Genomic DNA, 16,957 nt, shown 5'->3' on the forward strand with positions numbered 1-16,957 from the left:
CAGACACTGCAAATTCCAAATACTCCTATGCTTGAGTAATCCTGATAAGGAAATTATTGTGTAATTATTTTTAGTGGGTCATTTTCTGATTAGGTTTATTTTACATATTTAACATCAAAAACGTTAAAAGTCCAGCATAGCTGTCATTCTAATAAATACTTTTTATACAGAAAGAGCTGTTTGAGTGTATAGTCAACATATCTGTATAAACACACACACACACACACACACACACACTTTCACTGTTTTATAATCTCGCTACTTTACTTGCAATGATACTGTGAACATTTTCTTTGTTATTAAATACTTTTTCTACATGACAATTTTTTAAAGTGTACCACATTCCATTATACCTACATATATAATTTTAACCAGTCTCCTCTTCATGTGAGATAATTAGGTCATTGTTAATTTTTTTACCATTATAAAAAACCCTGAAATGGACACAGTATTTTATATATAAATCCTTTTAACACATTTCTGATTGTTACCTTGGACTGAATTCCTGAAAGTGAAACTCATGAGTAAAATAGCATGAATATTTTTAAGGTCTTTACAAGATTTATTTTTAAATTAACAAATAAAAATGGTATATCTTTATTGTGTACAATATACTTTGAAATATGTAGACACTGAAATGACCAAATCGAGCCAATTAACATATACATCACATCAGATAGTTATCATTTTTTGTGGTGAGAACACTTAAAATCAACTGTTTTGGCAATTTCCAAGAATATGTTGTTATTAACTGTAGTCACCATGTGATGCCATAGATCTCTTGAACGTATTCCTTCTATCTAACAGATTTTGAATTCTTTGACCAATACCTCCCCACTCCCACTTCCATCCCCCAGCCCCTGGTAACCACCATTCCACTCTCTCCTATTCGTTCAACTTGAAGTTCACATGTAAGTGGGATCATACGGTATTTCTCTTCCTGTGCTTGGCTTATTTCACTTAGCTTAATGTCCTCCAGGTCCATGTCGTTGCAAATGGCAAGATTTCCTCCTTTTTAAAGGCTGAATAGTATTTCATCTTGTGTATATGCTACGTTTCCTTTATCCACTTATCCACTGATGGACACTTGTGTTTCCATATCTTGGCAATTGTGAATAACGCAGCAGTGAACGTGGGAGTGCAGGTATCTCTTAGAGGATCCTGATTTCAGTTCCTTTGGGTGTGTACCCAGAAGTAAGATTACTGGATCCTATGGTTTTTCTATTTTTAATTTTTTGAGGAACTTCCATACTGTTTTCCATAACAGCCATACTTCAAGGTCTTTGATTCATGGGCAAAATTTCCCTCCAGAAAGTTTACACGTATTTATACCAAGTCACCACAGTGCTCATTTCCCCCACATCCTCACTGACGCTGAGTGTTTGGACGGGGAATATGTTGTTCACTGTTGGTCTTCATGAAAGTACATTGAATCAGTCTGTTTCCCAGGGAATAAAACTGACGTCATCTCCACTCTGCTGGTTTCAGTAAGGTGGGGAAGCAGTCCATTTCTCAGCTATCACATTGTAGTTCTTCAGATGCATAGAAGTGCCTGGTGTGGAAGCAGTGTGCCCCAGTGCGTGTTAGAACTCTAAGATACTCACAGGCTTCCTGCCCCTGGTGTGCACACACTTCGCCATTATTTGCTCAAACACTAATGTGGGTGTTGATGAGAAGGAATTTGGATTTTGCAAATGTATTATGGTCCTAAATCTGTTAACAAGAAATTATCCTGCATGGGCCCAACCTAGCTAAGTAAGCCCTGAAAAGGAACCAGGCTCTTCCTGACAGAAAGCACAAGAGGGATGCAGCTTCAGGAAGAGTCGCCATTGCTGGCTTGCTTTTTTTTTTTTTTTTGAGATGGTGTTTCACTCTTGTCACCTAGGCTGGAGTGCAATGGCACGATCTTGGCTCACTGCAACCTTTGCCTCCTGGGTTCAAGTGATTCTCCTGCCTCAGCCTTCCGCATAACTGGGATTACAGGTGCCTGCCACCACACTTGGCTAATTTTTTCCATTTTTAATAGAGACAGGGTTTCACCATGTTGGTCAGGCTGGCTTCGAACTCCTGACCTCAGGTGATCACCCGCCTCATCCTCCCAAAGTGCTGGGATTACAGGTGTGAGCCACCGTGCCTGGCCAATCATTGCTGGCTTTGACAATGGAAAAGGTCATGTGGCAAGGACTACCTATTGCCCCCAGGAGCTGAGAGCAGTCCCTAGCTGACGGCCAGCAGGGACACAGGACCTCAGTCCTGCAGCCATAAGGAAACAACCTGAATGCAGATCCCAAGCACCAGATGAGAACCCACCAGTCAACATTTTGATTGCAGCCTTGTGCTGCCCTGAGCAGAAAAGCCAGCCATGCCCTGCTCAGACCTCCAGCCTACAGAACTATGAGCTCATAAATGGACGCTGTTGAAGCCACTGAGTTTGTGGTCATTTGTGATGCAGCAATTAAAAAAACAATACACAGCATTTAAAAATTTGAGTGTAGATATCTGTATAGAAACCATAGGCAACGTGTAGCTGCGTGTGTTAATGTATAAATAATCTGTGGTGGGCTCAGATCCATCGAAGTTCTCAAGCAGTTCTGGTTTGCAGTGACTTACTGTCATCCAACACCACATTTTATGTTGTGTTTGTTTGTTTGTTTAAGACATTCTCGCTAAGTCACATTTCTTGCACCCGTACTGGAGGATTTTTTGAACATGCTCTTCTTCAGTCCATTAACTTTCCTGCCTCTACCCCTTTGATGATGTTCATGGAAGCAGCATGAAACAACGTTTAAAAATTGCTCCCACACATCCTCTTTGTTGGCCCTGGACTCTTGGGCAAATGATTAGCCCTCAGTCCTGTCTCCTCTGCACCATGAGGGGAATCAACCTCTTCTGCCTGACTGATGGGAGTCACTGTAAAGAACAAATTAAACAGTCATTATGAACATACCTTGTCAATTAAAAAGCTGTATTCAGGGCTGGGCGCAGTGGCTCATGCCTGTAATCCCAGCACTTTGGGAGGCCAAGACTGGCGGACCATGAGGTCACAAGATCAAGACCATCCTGGCTAACACAGTGAAACCCTGTCTCTACTAAAAAATACAAAAAAAACTAGCCGGGCGAGGTGGCGGGTGCCTGTAGTCCCAGCTGCTCGGGAGGCTGAGGCAGGAGAATGGCGTAAACCCGGGAGGCGGAGCTTGCAGTGAGCTGAGATCCGGCCACTGCACTCGAGCCTGGGTGACAGAGCGAGACTCCATCTCAAAAAAAAAAACAAAAAAAGCTGTATTCAAATGGAAAATACACAGATACATGTATTCCTAACAGGTGAGATTGCCTTTAATTTTATTTATAGTCAATTTAAGTCATTCCTGTGTTTGAAAGCTGGGGAATGTGTTTGCACAGTCCCATTACCCGCAGCTGCTTGTTCTTTTCCTCCTCTGCCTTGACCTTTCCAAACTGAAGCATCTGGTGCTGAGTCACCAGTCGCCAAGGCCATGGGGTGTGCTTGGGGGTGACCTAGAGCTCCTGTGAGCTGAAAAGATGATGGGGGCTTTTCCACGGGCTCCCAGCCTGATGACTGAGACCCGTGAGACCCATGCTTGCTGAATACTCAGGCTCCCAGCCTGACACTGCTGTGAGCACGCTAACCTCTGTCTGTTTCTATTAAAGATTTACGTCCACCTGAAGGAAGGCGGGGGCCCAGATGGCCTGGACACACTGAAGAATAAGCCCCAGCTCCACAGCATGGTGGCCAGGAGCCTATGCCGGAATGCGGCAGGCAAGAACTACATCATCTTCACCGGGCCCAGCATCACCAGCCTGACCCTGTTTGAGGAGTTTGAGAAGCAAGGTAAGTCAAGTGGGGAGCTAGTGGGGACGTGACCCTGCCTCCCCCAGGAAAGTGGTGGAAGAGGTTCAGGTGGGGGTACAGATGCGTGGTGGCCAGCACAGACCACAGGATGCCAGGTGATGAGGCCCTTCCTTGAGGGAACAGATGCATCTCAGCCACCCTGTGTGCTGGACTCCGCTGGGCACTAGAGACTGCAAGGTGTGTGAACCACGGGCTTAAGGTCTAGAGGACGTGTCTAGACCTTGCGCCAAGCTCTGCCCGGTCTTTGGGGCATTTCTTTGTATGTCCCCTGTTGGAAATCTGCAGCCGTCAAAAGCCTGTGTCCCCTGGGCACAGCTCCTAGTAAGGCTCTAGGAAGTCTCTGGAACTCACCCATCCTCTATAATGTGGCCCCTTCCCAGGAGACAGACAAGAATTGTGTTAAGACAGGGAACAGTACAGTGGGCCTCAGAAAAGTCTTAGGTACTCTGGGTGCTCAGGTGCTTGGTGCATGTGTGGCAAAGACTAGGCAACCCTTCCATGGCTCTGGAGGAAATAGGGGCTATAGAAAAAGAAGATCTGGACCAGTTCAGGGAGCCCCGTGGCAAGCTGCCTTGGCCTTCACTTTGTCCTGCCTTTGGGGATTTAGATCTGGTACACTCAGGAGAAACACAAAAAGTGCCAGCTCCCCTGCAGCAGCCACTAGACTAGAATTACAGACCTTTTGCTCAGCAGCAGTCAGACATCTGGCCTTAAAACTAGACCCTCTTAAGTAATGAGATGTAGACAGCTGACATCCTGGATCCCTGGCAGCTGCAGTGAGGCCACAAGCCTGGACTTCACTTTTTGCTGGCCTCAGCTGCATCTTACTCATCTGCAAAGCCCAGGGCTCAACAGTTATTTGTTGGAAGAATCAAGGGTAGAGAGATGAGACAATGTGAAGTGGGGCTGTGAAAGTAAAGCGAGAGAAAATTGGCCCTGAAGCACAGTGCCCAGCTGCTTTGGAAGAATGGTGGGTTCTCTGTTCGAGTTCAGAGTGAGAACCAGGACTGCCATCTCTCCTGCCCACTTGTGCAAGGCTGAGTGCAGGTACTGCGAGTGTGATGTTTATGTGTGTTCCAGGGCCTGTTCCCTGCCTCACACCATCAACCTGGACTGAAAGTAGAGGGGATATATGTGTGTCTGTGTGTATGTCTGTGTGTGTGTGTGTGTTTGTGTCTGTCTTTGTGTATGTCTGTGTATGCATCTGTGTATCCGTGTGTGTCTGTATGTGTATGTTGGTGTGTGTGTGTCTGTGTGTGTCGTGTCTGTGTGCATCTGCATGTCTGTGTGTGCATCTGTGTGTGTCCATGTGTGCATCTGTGTGTTTGTGTCTGTGGCTGTGTGTGCGTCTGTGTGCATTTGTGTCTGTGTCTGTCTGTGTCTATGTCTGTGTGTGTACCTATGTGTGTGTCTGTGTGTCCGTGTGTGCATCTGTGTTTGTGTCTGTGTCTGTGTCTGTGTGCATCTGTGTATTTGTGTGTATCTGTGTGTGTGTGTGTGTGTGTCTGTGTATCTGTGTGTGAGTCTGTGTTTGTGTCTGTGTGTGTCTGTGTCTTGGTGTGTGTCTGTGTACCTGTGTGTATGTGTCTGTGTGTCTGTATCTTTGTGTGTCTGTGTCTGTATGTGTGTGCATCTGTGTGTCTGTGTGTGTACCTGTGTCTGTGTCTGTGTGTGTGTATATCTGTGTGTGTCTGTGTGAGTCTGTGTCTGTGTGTGTGTTTGTGTCTGGGTGTGTGTATATGTACCTGTGTGTATGTGTCTGTGTGTGTCTGTATCTGTGTGTGTGTCTGTGTCTCTATGTGTGTGCATATCTGTGTCCGCGTGTGTGTCTGTGTGTGTAGCTGTGTGTGTGTGTCTGTGTCGAGTGGGGTGGATGCTGTGCAGACAAGGTGGAGTGGGGATGCCGGAAGACTATCCCGGGCCATCAATATGATTCCCAAAGAGCTGGGTGTGCTGTTCCTGTGGTTCTGAGAAGGGGATGCGTCTTGGCTCAGAGAATTAGGAGGAGGATGGGAAAAGAATCTTCTGGCTGGAAGAAAATATTTAGATATGGAATTTGGATTTTTTTCAAGAGAAGGTTAGGTAAGAGATAAAAAAGATCTCCTTGCCTATTTTTAGAAGCATCTAAACTGACTGAGCTCTTCACCAGGGCATCATCATGTACCTCCTCCACCGTGACTCAGGGCAGTGTCCTCCAGCGTATCCGCAGGGAGGGTCACTAGTGGCTGCACCCTGCCTCCTCAGGACACAAATCGCATTGGTCTGGGCCAGTGTCCCCCCACCGTGGGAGATTCTCACAGGCAGCCAAGGTTGAGGAGAAAAATCGGAGCTGAGAGTCTGGTTGTCCCTCCTAGGGTCACACAGACCGTTGTAAAATAAAAGCCAGAAAGGACATTCCTAGAATAATTTCTGTGTATATAAAGGGATGGAGTCATGGAAACTTGGGTGCTGCTGGGATGTTCTTCTTTCCCTCTTACGAACATGCAGCTTCTCTTTGGCTGGTGGTGCAGATTGAGCCCCAGATGGGTGATTTCGGACACCCTTACCCTTGTTCATGTCCTCCTCCTCCCTGTTTTTAAGAACAGATTCTCCTTTTTACATCTCAAGATGAGAGTAGCTTGAGTGGTCATGTGCAGTTGCTAGGAATGGAGCTGCGAGCAGCAGACCCCTCCTCTTTTCAGCAGTGAGACTCGAAAGCACCTCCGGTTGCATCTTCCTTCCCACCTGCAACCAGGAAAGGAGTTGGGAAGAGGGAAAGATTCATTCAACTGTCCTTCTTCTGGTGCAGTGTGGGATGCGGGGATGAGGAAAGCAGATGCATGGGATATGGGATGTTCAGATGACGGGTGGCACTGTCGGTCCTCCAGGAGCTGAGCAGAGAGTAAAGGCTGAGACGGCTCCCAGGGTCTCTGCATCCCCTCCAGGCTGCTGGGGAGCAGCTGAGTGCTTGTGGCCCCTGTGGCCTTCTGGCCCAGCGGGGTGGGGCGGGCCCATGATGTGGAAGGCCCTGAAAAGCCTCGAGTCCAGGATGGAAGTGAGCAAGTCCACGGTGGACGTTTGTTCATACCGGTGTCTACTGCCCACCAGCCACTGCCTGCCAATCTTCCAGGCCTTAGAGACCAAGCGCAAGCTCCTTCTCTCTCAGGAAGCTCTCCACCCACTCATGGAAGGTCACTTGGTTTAGTTCACGTTCTTTGATGGTTCTTTCCTACACATTGAATATACCTCCCCAAGGAGATGAGGGCTCCATCTGACAGCTTCCTGGGGTGCGGTGTGGACTGGCTCAGCACTGGGCTTGCAGCCAGCCATGTCTTGGTGACACCATTAGGATGATGTAACCATGGCCAGGATGCTGGACAGTCCTGGGCTTCATGCCTGTCTTTACCCTCCCAGCTGTGAGTCTGGGGGCCTCGCCCTTGTCAAGCCTCAGTTCTTCTCTAATGTGTGTGCCATAACCTATGAAGTGCAGAAGTTTCTAGAAGTAGAGGGGATGATGAGTGCATGTGCGTAGTGCTGTGCTGGACACTGAGTGAGGGTCTAGGTGACATCTCCTGCTGCTGCTGCCAGTATTGCTTGTGCTGTGATCCTACACGCAGTCTTAGCATACTGTATGTTCTTAGGGAGGGACCTGGGGAGATTGCCACAGGGAGAGACAACAGAGGGATACGAGACCTCAAAACTCCAGCAGTCTCTTCTAGAGGGGTCTCTAGAGGGTCTGACTCCCAAGCATCAGCCTCAGGACCGGGCAGTCCCGTCGTTTCCTTGAGGGTGCACAAGACGGAGGAGCCACTGGCATCTCCGACCATGGTGAGTGTGTGATCCCTCATCCCTCTCCCCCCAGGGATTTACTGCTGCGGCTTGCTCAGCGTGCGGAAGAGTGACTGCACCGGCCTCCCACTGTCCATGCTGACCAACCCAGCCACGCCCCCGGCCCGGGGCCAGTACCAAATCAAGATGAAGGGGAACATGTCCTTGATCTGCTGGTACAACAAAGGACATTTCCGCTTCCTGACCAACGCCTACTCCCCGGTGCAGCAGGGTGAGTGCCGGCCCGCCATTGGCACAGCAGGGCGCGCTGGGATTGGTTGAGCTTGGCCGAGCCCAGCACTGCGGTGGATGTGGCGTCCGCTGTGGGCTGTGCTGCTCTGGGACCAGACTACCCTCGGTTATTCACCAGCATCTGGGGCCACGCTCCTAAGTGTGGCGGCTGTGTGGAAGCAGCGGGTAAGCAGCGAGGGAAGAGCTCCCCGTTCGTTGTAAGCTGTTGAACGGTGCCAGGCTGACGGGGTTTGCAGGCGGCTCAAGCAGCCCCTGGAAGCCCCCAGGTTGTACACGGGGTGTGATAATGGGCTGCATTTGAATGGCATTTCACTTTATCGTCCGGGATTCTGTGAAAAATCTGTTCTGATGGGAGGGAAAAAATCCATTCTTATCTTTCAAGGCCTTCCTTAGAAGTTAAGCATGTGCGCTGTCTGGTCCGCCTGCTGTTCCCTGATTTCTTCATTGATTTTACTCGGGATTTAAAATCCATTCATAACAAAGGGACTTACTTAGCAAGGAGCCTATGCTTAAAGTAAGGTACAGTGAAATCGTCACTAAACCACTGAAAAGAACACTGAAAGGATAAAGGGGCCTTGGCAGAAATGTTCCCGGCCGCGTAGTGCCTGGGGGCAGCCTCCCCTGCCTTTCACGGAGGCTTTCCTCAAGACAAATGACAGCAAGTGAGGTAGAAAACAAAGGCCTCTTTCCCCTTCACTAGTAAAGGAACACTGCCAAGGAGCCGAGGTGTTTGTGTGCAGATTTGTGCTCTCACATGTACGTGTGTGTGGAGTGTAAGCTTGCCTGGCATGTTGTGTGTGGTGTGGAGTGTGTATGTGATACACATTTGTGATGTGGGTGTGGTGTGTGTGTATATATTGGTGTGTACCGTGGTGTGGAGTGTGTATGTGGTATGGTATGTGTGGTATGGTGGGTGTGGTGTGTGTATATATTGGTGTGTTGTATGCAGTGTGGAGTATGTGATATGTATGTTTCTGTGACGTGTGTGTGCTTATATTTGTGTGTGTGGTGTGGAGTGTGTATGTGATATGTATTTGTAGTATGGTGGGTGTGGTGTGTGTGTATATATTGGTGTGGTGTAATGTGGTGTGGAGTGCGTGTGTGGTATGGTATGTGTGGTATGGTGGGTGTAGTGTGTGTATTGTTTGTGTGGTGTGTGCTGTGTAAGTTTGCATGCTGTGTGTGGTCTATGTTGGTGTGTGTATACACGTGTTTGTCTATGTTATGGGCATGGGGTGTGTGTGTGTGTGGTCTGCATGGTGTGGTGTGTATATGTTTGCATGGTGTGTGTGTAGTCTGTATGTGTGGTGTGTGTATACACGTGCATGTCTATGTTATGGGTATGGTGTGTGTGTGTGGTCTGTATGGTGTGGTGTGTATATGTTTGCATGGTGTGGTATGTGTAGTCTGTATGTTTGGTGTGTATATTCACGTGCATATCTATGTTATGGGTATGGTGTGTGTGTGTGTGGTGTGTGTGGTGTGTATGGTGTGTATGTTTCTGCGGTGCAGTTTGTGCATCTATGTTTAATGTATGTTGCTAGTTTATTCCCATCCTTCACCTCCCGCCAGCTTAAGTTGCATCATGCCTCAGTGGAGATTGCAATCGAGGGACCCCAGCAGATGGGCGTCAGTACTCGATTTGGGTGTAGAGGGCTGCAGGGAGCTGTGCTCTTGAGTGCTGTGTATAGGGTCAGTTGAAGAAAGTTTTGAGCCAGGCATGGTGGCACCCACCTGGAGTCCCAGCTACTCAAGGGGCTGTGGCAGGACATTACTTGAGCCAAGGAGTTCAAAGCCTGCCTGGGCAACATAGAAAGACCCCCATCTACCAAGAAAAACAAAATAAAGGAGAAGGAAGAAAGAAGAAGAAAGAGGAAGAGGAAGTAGAGGAAGAAGAACAGAGATGAGGAAGAAAAAGAAAGGCTTGGAATTGGCCTTGCAAGCTGAAGGCTAGAGTTTGGGTTGAACTTCCAGACTCCAGTGATTAGGGTCTTGGTTCTGGGCAAGGGAATTTCCAGGGAACAAGTTTGAGAGTCAGGGGCAGGAACTGCTTCCCACCAAATTATTTTGTTTATTTATTTATTTTGGGGACAGGGTGTTGCTCTGTCGCCCAGGCTGGAGTGCAGTGGTGCTATCATAGCGCATTTCTGCCTCGAATTCCTGAGCACAAACAAACCTCCCACTTCAGCCTCCTGAGTATCTTGGACTACAGGTGCATACCACTGTGCCCGGCTAATTTTTTTTATATTTTTTGTAGAGACAGGGTCTCACTATGTTGCCCAGGCTGGTTTCAAACTCCTGGCCCCAAGCGATCCTCTAGCCGCAGCCTCCCAAAGTGCTGGGTTTACAGGCATGAGCCACCATATCCAGCCCCACCAAATTATTTTAAGTGATGGCCTCTGAAAAGGTGTCTCAAGGCAGGACATCACATTCATGTGGGCTCAGTGAAAGGAGATAATGAAGAGAAAAGAATGCAGCTGGAGACGTTCAAAATCCTGTCCAGGATTAAGATGACAAATGTTAAAAGCCTAATTTTAAGGGTTGGAGCTCTTAAAGCAGACACCAAAGGAACATGTAAGGAGGATATTGATGGGGGAATTGATTTTTAAATCTGTTGAAATTTAGTGTTGTGTTTAATTTACTTAGAATTTCTGGATCCAAAGTATTCTATTTTACATCATAAAGTTCAGAATCCTAGCGTCCCTTAAAAATCCCAAAGAGTATGACCACAGCATCACTGTAGCCTGCCTCCCCACCTCTGAGGGCCCTTGTCCCCTCCCCTGGTACCTCTGGAAAGCACTCCGGGGAAGTTCACACTTGCTCAGTGAGCACTTCAGGTGGGTGCTTCAGGTGAGCACAGACCTGGATGTAGCTGAAATGCGCGGGAAATTGCCTGGGGGAAGGTAAAGTTCATAGCTGCTCCTCCCCAGGAAATCTGTTTTGGGGTTCACATCTTAGAGTTCTTTTTCTCATGAAGAGAGATCATCTTCTGTACCTAGTATTCCTTCCCTTCGGGTGTGCCATAATTTCTTCAGCCAGTGTCCCTATCAGTGATCCACTTTTTCACAGTATTAATAATGATACAGTGATGTCTTCATACATAAACATTTGGGCACATCTTTGATCACTTCCTCAGGGTAAATCCAAAAGCGGAAGTTCTGGGTCAAAGGGTGGGACCGATGTCAAGGTTTCTGGTGATGTGTTCAAGGTTTCTGGTGAAGTACAGGCTGTACTTCTGTACCATCGCAGTGGGCACAGGGTGCGCCTCCAGCTTCACCAGCACTACTTTTTTATTCTGTATTTGTCATTCTGATGGGTGAAGATGCCCCCAGATTTTAAATATCAATCACTCTTATTGCTGGAGAGGTTACACATTTCTCCATGTGTTGATTGGTGAATTTCGAGTGGTTTCTTTATGTTCCTTACAGTTTTCCTTTTGAGATATTTGTCATGTTCTCATTCACTTGAAAGGAAGTTTTCTGCCTATTGAACATTGTTTTCTGTATTTCATTTCCTTTGGTTTTTATGTATGATTAGTATTATTTAACATAAAAAAAGTTTCCATTTCTCCATAGGCGGATCTGTTGATATCTTCTCTGCTCTCAGGCTTTAGGTCTCTCCTCTGTCCCAAGGCCAGATAAGTATAAGTTCACCTGGCTGTTTTATGGTATAATTTTGTGCTCTTTACCACAATCCACTTCAAATTTATTTTGACGCATGACCTCAAGTGGGCCTCTACTATTTCGTTGTTTCTGTTAGGTGGCCAGGGTGGATTGACCCAGCATCTGCACCTCTGTGCGTAAACCATTTACTGAATAATTCATCCTTTTCCTATTTATTTTAAATCTCACTCAGGGCCAGGTGCAGTGACTCATGCCTATAATCCCAGCTACTCGGGAGGCTGAGGCAGGAGAATCGCTTGAACCCGGGAGACGGAGGTTGCGGTGATCCAAGATTGCGCCACTGCGCTCCAGCCTGGCCGACAGAGCAAGACTCTGTCTCAAATATGTATATATATATCTCAGATGATAAACTGAAACATCATATATTCTAAAGACTGCTTCTCAGCTCTATGTTATATTCTGTTCTGTTATGACCATATATACTCTGGTTGAAGTTGAGCAGAATTTCCAATTTTAGGAAATATGTAACTAGATATGAACATTTTAGGAACTGGTTTATTATTTTTTACTCCAGATTCTAAGAAAACATGAACCTTTTTGTCACAGAGTGTGAGCATATACACAGGCTTTTTATTCCTTTATTTTATTTTATTTTATTTTATTATTTTATTATGTTATGTTATGTTATGTTATGTTATGTTATTTTTTTGAGATGGAGTCTCCCTCTGTCGCCCAGGCTGGAGTGCAGTGGTGCGATCTCGGCTCACTGCAAGCTCCACCCTCCAGGTTCGAGCCATTCTCCTGCCTCAACCTCCCAAGTAGCCAAGACTACAGGCGCCCACCACCATGCCCGGCTAATTTTTTTTATTTTTAGTAGAGATGGGGTTTCATCGTGTTAGCCAGGATGGTCTCCATCTCCTGACCTCATGATCCGCCGGCCTCAGCCTCCCAAAGTGCTGGGATTACATGCGTGAGCCACCGTGCCCGGCCTGCACAGGCTTTTTAAAAAGTTAAATGCAGGCTGGGCACAATGGCTCACACCTGTAATCCCAGAATTTTCGGAGGCCAAGTTGGGAGGATCACTTGAGTCCAGGAGTTTGAGACCAGTCTGGGCAACATGGCGGAACCCCATCTCTACAAAAAATACCCCCCCCAAAAAAATTAGCTGGGCATGGCATAGCTGTAGTAGTCTCAGCTACTCGATGAGCAGGGGAGAGTGTTGGTGGGGCACTGAGGCAGGAGGATCACTTGAGCCCAGGAGGTAGAGGTTGCAGTGAGCCGAGATCATGACACTGCACTTCAGTCTGAGCAACGGAGTGAGACTGTCTCAATAAAATAAAAAATGTTAAATGCTGTCACATGTCAAGGGGTATTCCCATTGTGAGCCAAACCCTTTTGCTTTTCTTCCGAAATCCGCCTTGGGTCTGTCATCTTCCTCCTGGAGCCTGCCCATTTAGGATTCAGATTCACTAAGACTAATGGGAATGCAGAATGTCTGTATGTGAATGATTCAGGTCTTGATTCATTCACTTAAATTTGCAGAAGGGTAGCAGGAATGTCAGTCAAACCACTAACAGCCGAGGAAGGTGTTAAGACAGAACAGCTGTTCGAATGGGAAGGCAGGGCCATGTGGATCTTGAGCATCACAGAGACAGGCATGGAGAAGACAGACATGTGTGCAGACCCATACAGCATTGAAAACGGTGTCCACCACGAAGTCGTGCATGATGTACACGCCATTCTCCGTGATTCACTCAGTCAAGACAGTCACTATCAGATTCCCCCTTGCTAATGTTGCCAATGTTAGCAATCAGAAAGTGTCACAGGACAGCTGCCTTGCCTTTTTCAGCTGGGGTACTATCTGAGAATCCAAAATATCATAGGGAGGGGAGGGTGATCTGGTTTATAAACTGGGGAAATGCTCAAGGAGAGGATGCAGATCTGGTGTGGAAACAGCTCAGTTTCAAGCTGAAACCCCCATGTTCAATTTAAAATGATGAAAAAGGATGGGAAAGAAATGAAGAGTTAAAGATGGTCTCCCGTGTTCCGTGGTGAGGCAGATTGGGACAGTGGCAGTCCAGGAGTCTCAGCTCTTATTGGGCTGAAATCAGGAGGTGAAAAGCTGCAAGGTCGGTGGCTATGTGGATGGGGCTGTGGGAAGCCCCGAGAATCTTCAGAGCGCAGCCCTGACTGACTCACCAGAGACGCTAATGACTCAGAGCGGGGCATCCGGAGTCCCGGGAAAGGAACTGAGGGCATTTCCGTTTCTTTATAGGGATGGTCACCTGCTCACATCCACGTGGAACCCTAAAGGGGCCAGAGCTCCTGAGACCCAGAGAAGGTTGTCACTGGAGGTCAGGCAAATCAAAACGTAGCTGGAGATGGGAGACCTGCACGGGCCCCGTGCTGGGGCCCCGTGTGTGAGAAGGGGTTCCTCCCACTCGGTCTTGGAGGCAGATGCAGCTGAAATAAGGGGCCGGAACAGGAACCCTCAGGAGGGGCATGAGAGAGAGAGACGGCAGTCCTCAGGCACTGCAGGCTCACACGCCCTCCCTCGAGCCTGGTGCGCTGAGCCCTGGAGAACGCCCCCCCTGCAGGCCCCCGACAGCAGAACATCTCTCCAGAGGAGAGGCTCCATAAGCAAGCGAAGGAGGCCATCGTCCTCCTGCCAGGAGAAAGCTCCAGTGTGGGGGCCGCCGTGGTTTTCTGGCCCTTGGAGAGCTTTAGGAAATGCGTTGCCGGGGCCGCTACCCCGGTCCTGCATCTCTAGGGCGGGCCTGGATAGCTCAGTTTCCCACAAGCTGGCCAGTGTTTTTTCCATGTGAAATGCTGCTGTTTCTGAGGAAAGAAGGAAAGAGCCCGGCCCAGTGTATATCAGCAGATCTGCGCGACCCTGGTCTCCTCAGCCACAGTCCCTCAGTGAGAGTTGTGGGGGCGGGAGGAGACTGGACCCAGACGATGCTCCGGTGGACCTGCAGAGGACATGCCCGTTTTACTTTGACCTTGTCCATTTAAGTATTGCTGAAATTTCACAATCTTGTGAGCTAATCCCTTAAAAAAGACATACAGAAAAATGGCACTGTGCTCATAGTCTCTTGCTGCTGTGAGGGAAGTCCAGTTCAAGGAAACGGTAGGTCAACTCCAGCCACACTTGCATGGCCGCGGCTGTGTGGAAGAATGCGTCCTTTCCATCTTCCATGTTGTCTGCGGTGGTTGCGCATACGGCAGGCCTTGGGACCCAGAATGGCCCGTAGTGGCTTGGCAGCAGGGCAGGGAGGGCTCATGGGTCTCCATGTGCTTCTCAGGCCCTGCCAATGGGATTTGTTCATCTTGCCATGACCTTCCCGGTGCCCCTGGGATACATTCCCAGTTGTACTTAGTAGAGGAAAAGGTGTTTGAGGGTGTAGGGCCCCCAAAGTTTGAGGAGGCATGAAAGGATGGAGCTGGGGGATGGGAGGGTTGGAAAGGGCGGCCGCCTCCTGCTTCTGAGCCTCTGATTCCTTTTGGCTGAGCATGGAGGCTCGCACATGTAATCCCAGAATTTTGGGAGGCCCAGGCAGAAGATCACATAAGGCCAGGAGTTTGAGACCAGCCTAGGCAACATGGGGAGTCTCTATTTAAAAAATTGTTTTAATTAGCTGGGCTTGGTGGCACGTACCTGTGGTCCCAGCTCTTTGGGTGGCTGAGGTGGGAGTATCCCTTGAGCCCAGGAATTTGAGGCTGCAGTGAGCTATGATCATGACACTGCACTTCAGCCTAAGTGACAGAGCAAGACCTCGTATCTCAAAAAATAATGATAATAATTCCACCCTTTTGCTTTTTTATTTTTTATTTCATTTTGAGACAGAGTTCCACTCTTGTCACCCAGGCTGGAGTACAGTGGCAGCAATCTCAGCAAATGGCAACTTCCGCCTCCCAGGTTCAAGCGATTCTCCTGCCTCAGCCTCCTGAGTAGCTGGAATTACAGGCACCTGCCACCATGCCCAGCTAATTTTTGTATTTTTAGTAGAGATGGGGTTTTGCCATGTTGACCAGGCTAATCTTCTGGCCTCACGTGATCCTCCCGCTTCAGCCTCCCAAAGTGCTGGGATTACAGGCGTAAGCCACTGTGCCCGGCCTCCTTTTCTTTTTTAAATTGACAAACAATAATTGTACATTTTCATGGGGCACATAGTGATGTTTTGATACGTATAATGTATGGTGATCAGATCAGGGTAATTAGCATATCCATCATCTCACACACTTATTGGGAGATTTGTCAAAGGATGCAAAACCACAGCTTAGGAGGAGTGAGGTCTAGTGCTCTGTGTGGGGTGACGAGTTGCCGACACCCTTTGGCTTTGATGAAGGCAGGTGGAAAGGGCTCCGTGGTGGTCTCTGACCTCATCTACCACCTCTTCTTCCCAGCACCCCTCACCCAGCCTGGCAGAAGGGGGAGGGAGGGAAGAGTGAGTCCTGTCGCCGCTTTCACTCTTTCAAGGCCCAGTCTGGTGCAACACCCTTCCCCGTGCTGCTTAGAGCCCCTTCAGGCCTGCCAGGGTCCTGCAGGCCTGCGAACCCCCATGACTTGGGCTGCTGTGTCTGGGCTGGCACATATCGTGGCACTCACCTGACTCTGATGCTTTCCTCAACCCCTCTGAAGCACCTGATGGTTGGTGCTGATTGTTCTTCTTCAACTCTCCCTCCCCTTCTCCTCCTTGTCATCCTCCTTTTCTGCTCATTATTAAGTCGGGGACAGCTAAGCTGAATGAAGATAGGCACGTTTATAAATTGGCATAAGGAGGAGGTGCTGAGGAAGGGGCTTATCTTGTCTCTCGCCTTCAGGAGTCATCATCAAAAGGAAGAGTGGGGAGATCCCTTGCCCCTTGGCCGTGGAGGCGTTTGCCGCTCACCTGAGCTACATCTGCAGATATGATGACAAATACAGCAAGTAAGTGGCCGGGTGCCTCCATCACAGAAGGACTCTCATAGTTGTGCCATCTCGGCATAGATGTCTTGGCAGATGATCACTAGTTTCTGCAGTGTAAGAACTGCAGGACGAAGACCCTGGGAGGTAAGATCCTGCCGTCAGTCTGGGCTTCCGGCCTCACCTGTGCACACCTGGCCTTACGTGGGAGTCCTCTGCCCAGGTGCTCTGCGTCCTCCGCTCTCCCAGTGCCAGGTTCACATTCCCTGTGCCCAGAGGCACCCTTCCCTTTGCTTACCTGAACCGAGCTGTCCCTCAGCAGTGAGCTCAGACCCCAGCCATTGGCGTCACTTGCCCCAGTCCTCTGTCCTGAATTGCTGTTCTCCCCCACACGCCTAACACACTGGGCATCAGCTCAGGCACTTCTACCCCAAGTCACACATCTAGCATGGGTGCCTTAATTTTCTCCAATATGGATGCCTGTTTAGATCACCAGATGTG

At 48.5% G+C, this 16,957-nt stretch overlaps 1 protein-coding gene across 1 annotated transcript in view; it reads left to right on the plus strand.

Annotated features, from left to right (window-relative positions):
* Nucleotides 1-16,957, plus strand: part of PGBD5 (piggyBac transposable element derived 5) — a 38,978-nt gene that overhangs the window by 18,840 nt on the left and 3,181 nt on the right. The window contains exons 3-5 of the mRNA XM_011933324.1: nt 3,667-3,847; nt 7,710-7,907; nt 16,375-16,480. Coding sequence (XP_011788714.1) covers nt 3,667-3,847; nt 7,710-7,907; nt 16,375-16,480 — 485 coding nt within the window. The remainder of the gene's footprint in view (nt 1-3,666; nt 3,848-7,709; nt 7,908-16,374; nt 16,481-16,957) is intronic.

Source organism: Colobus angolensis, unplaced genomic scaffold, assembly GCF_000951035.1.
Source record: "Colobus angolensis palliatus isolate OR3802 unplaced genomic scaffold, Cang.pa_1.0 Scaffold126, whole genome shotgun sequence".
Taxonomy (NCBI): domain Eukaryota; kingdom Metazoa; phylum Chordata; class Mammalia; order Primates; family Cercopithecidae; genus Colobus; species Colobus angolensis.